Genomic DNA, 2,991 nt, shown 5'->3' with positions numbered 1-2,991 from the left:
TGTTTCAGTTGTTAAAAATTGTTGTAAAGTTAGTTTGTTGGTATGGCCTAGGGCTTGCTTTTGTTCAATATCCAAATCGATCACCTTTTATTGCAGATATTTAATTTAAATCAGTTTTTTAGTTGTTGGTGAATTAAGCGCACATTTGATCTCTTTTAGGTTATGTATGTACATAGTTTCTTCTGATCTAAGTAGATATGTACATATATAAATTTAGTATCCCTGACCTCGTGCAATACATATTTTTTCATGGCATACGTCCCCGTTCTTTTCAGGATTTTTTTATCTGATTTGATATTACATACTTGCATATAAAAATATGCAAAGAGCGTAGATTATATGTCCTTATAAAAAAATAAAATATTTAGTTTTTCAATTACTATACATATGCGTGGGACAAGGATTAGATAAGGTACGTCCAATGTATCATATTGAATCTACAACTGTTTTGTATGTTTCCGCACAAAAACATTATATTTTTTGCAAAATACCTAGAAATATGTTTTTGAAGTCAGCATTGATTTTGCTCATATATGATTCATGGACTTGTGAGACAAGGTACAAAACTGTTCCTATGAATCCCATGTGATTCATTGGACAGGGAATCTGTTAGTTATATTACTAAATAATCGGAAATTTAATAAATAATTTGTTTAGGTTCCAAGCACGTCCAAGCTATAGCCTGAAAAGGATATTGATACATATATAATTCGAGAAAATGTAGCAGAGAAAGTTCTAACTTTTTTACTAAGCTCTGATCCAGTAATTGTCAGTAAGCTAAAAACCAGGATAAAAAAGTTAAAAAATATTCCTAAAATAGCACTATTTTCGTTAAAAACTCCATCCCTAAATAAGAAAGAAGATAACGCAACAATTGAAGACGAGGATATTGATGAAGACTAGTTATTTTTTATAAAAATATAGTTTATTCTTTAAACAAACCCGTATAAATCCAAGTTCCAAAATTTGTGCAATATTTATAAAAAAATTAATTTAACAAAGTTTTGCTAAAATTTAATACTTTTTAAATAGCAATGCATGCAGTTTTGTAGCCCTTTCAATTATAATTTAAAGTGCAAATTTGAAGTAGCATTTTTGGCATTTTTTTTTGTTGACGGAGTCGAGCATTTTCTTACATACCAAGTATTTTCGACGGTTTTTTCTTTTACAATAAAAACTCATTTCTTCATTAAAATTATTTTTTTCCAATAGTAGATATCGTCACCTTAATTCGCAAAGGCCCTAACCAACACTTTTTCGAAACTGCCTTTTTCACAGATTGCGGTAGGATATATTAAAATACACCTTCACTATAAATTTCAATGTGTTAGAACCAAAACAAACGGAGTTATGCCACTTTTTAAAACGTTCTATACGTATGAATGATTTGATTTTTATAATGTTTTTTGCCTCTCTTGTAAAATAAAAAAATTGTTGGTTAGGACCTTTGTGAATTAAGGTAACGATATGTATACATACATAAATATGCGCATTTGATTAATTATAAAATAATCACTACATCGAAACGAGAATAATGGTTATAAAAATAGAAAAATAAAATATACAAAAAAATAAACAAAACAAAACATTGCTGTTTACTAGCATTATCTTTTAGGGATGTGCCTTCTGATTAAACGGCACTGATACGATTTTTTTTCATTAAATTATTCATTAAAAGACATGCATACATATGCTCATACATATATGCATTTAAATACAAGTGTGATTTATATGTAAACATGATTAATTAGACAAGCTTTCTGATAGAAATTGATTGACCTGAGTATTGCTGAGAACAAAACGCACACTATAGATGAGATACAGGAGTTATGTCGCAAAGTGATTAAATATTCAGTAAAAACCAATCATGGCCGCTTTCATAATCAGCTGTTCGGACAGATGGATCCGTATGGGCTGATGGGACAATGGATTACCGATGCGCTCAACGCAAGTGCGTAAGTACCGAACATACAAAAATTAAATACTACTCACATCTACTATATTTAAGTAGACGCATAGAGCTCAATATGAGTTCGAAGATACTTACAACTATACTCTTAAATTTTTTTCCAAATAACTACTTTTTATTAATTCACGATTAGCTCTCTCACATTTGTGTAATTTATAATTTCAACTTATCTTTTCCGCACTGACATTTACTATTCATTTATTTTTATTTTTTGTTTGTGTCACATAACAGTTACACCTATGAAGTAGGACCCGTCTTCTCGCTGATCGAAACGGAAATCATACGCACCGTTTGCCAATTGGCCGGCTATGCTGAAGGTGATGGCATCTTCGCGCCCGGTGGTTCCATGTCTAATATGTGAGTATGTATATAGTGTGTACAAAAAAATTATTAACACTTGAAATCTATTGCAAATAAAGGGTTATTCATATTGAGGTTTTGAGAGTTAACGTAATAAATAAAATATATAAAGGTAACTTGAACTTTAAAAACTAAACGCTATTGGCGGGCGTTGTGGTGTAGTGGTTGTTAGCAGTGCGCGGTAGCACTTCGCAGGGCCTGGGTTTAATCCCTGGCCAAAGCAACATCGCAAAAAATATAGAAAACGATTATTTCTTAACAGCGGTCGCTCCTCGGAGGGTAATGCCAAACCTCCGAGTATATTTCTGCCCTGAAAAACAGCTTCTTATACAAATACAATCGCCGTTCGGAGTCGGCGTAAAACTGTAGGTCCCTCCGATTTGTGTAACAACAAACATGCTACAAATCGGAGGAGCGCCAACCTATTATTATTATTATTATTATTATTATTATTATTATTATTATTGTTATTATTATTATAACGCTATTGACTAAAAAATATTACCGTTAGGTTTGACGGCTGTCATATTACAACATCGCGGAACTGCAAAATGGATAACCCTTTATGTGTCGTTAGTAAAATGAAATATATGTATATGCAAAACAGTAAGGCCAGCGGGCAACACTTGACTTTGACACATTGAAACCATCAGCGGCGCGAA

General features: G+C 31.9%; 1 protein-coding gene across 1 annotated transcript; it reads left to right on the top strand.

Moving 5' to 3' along the window:
• Window positions 1–1,747: 1,747 nt before the first annotated feature.
• LOC118757442 (cysteine sulfinic acid decarboxylase-like) lies at window positions 1,748–2,375 on the top strand. The gene is made up of 2 exons (XM_036492153.1): window positions 1,748–1,955; window positions 2,201–2,375. The coding sequence occupies exons 1-2, from the start codon at window positions 1,900–1,902 to the stop codon at window positions 2,328–2,330; spliced, it is 186 nt and encodes a 61-aa protein (XP_036348046.1). The 5' UTR covers window positions 1,748–1,899; the 3' UTR covers window positions 2,331–2,375.
• The last annotated feature ends 616 nt before the right edge of the window (window positions 2,376–2,991 follow it).

The sequence above is a fragment of the Rhagoletis pomonella genome, unplaced genomic scaffold (genome assembly GCF_013731165.1).
Source record: "Rhagoletis pomonella isolate Grant_MI unplaced genomic scaffold, Rhpom_1.0 Rhpom_scaffold_18042, whole genome shotgun sequence".
In the NCBI taxonomy this organism is placed as follows: Eukaryota; Metazoa; Arthropoda; class Insecta; order Diptera; family Tephritidae; genus Rhagoletis; species Rhagoletis pomonella.
Note: the sequence above shows the minus strand (reverse complement) of the source record. Positions and strands in the feature narration are given on the sequence as shown.

Excerpts from the sequence above, each read along its gene's own strand:
- LOC118757442 (XM_036492153.1), top strand. The coding sequence starts at position 1,900 with ATGGATCCGTATGGGCTGATGGGACAATGGATTACCGATGCGCTCAAC. Across the intron at positions 1,956-2,200 it reads GATGCGCTCAACGCAAGTGC|TTACACCTATGAAGTAGGAC; the intron begins GTAAGTACCGAA and ends GTCACATAACAG.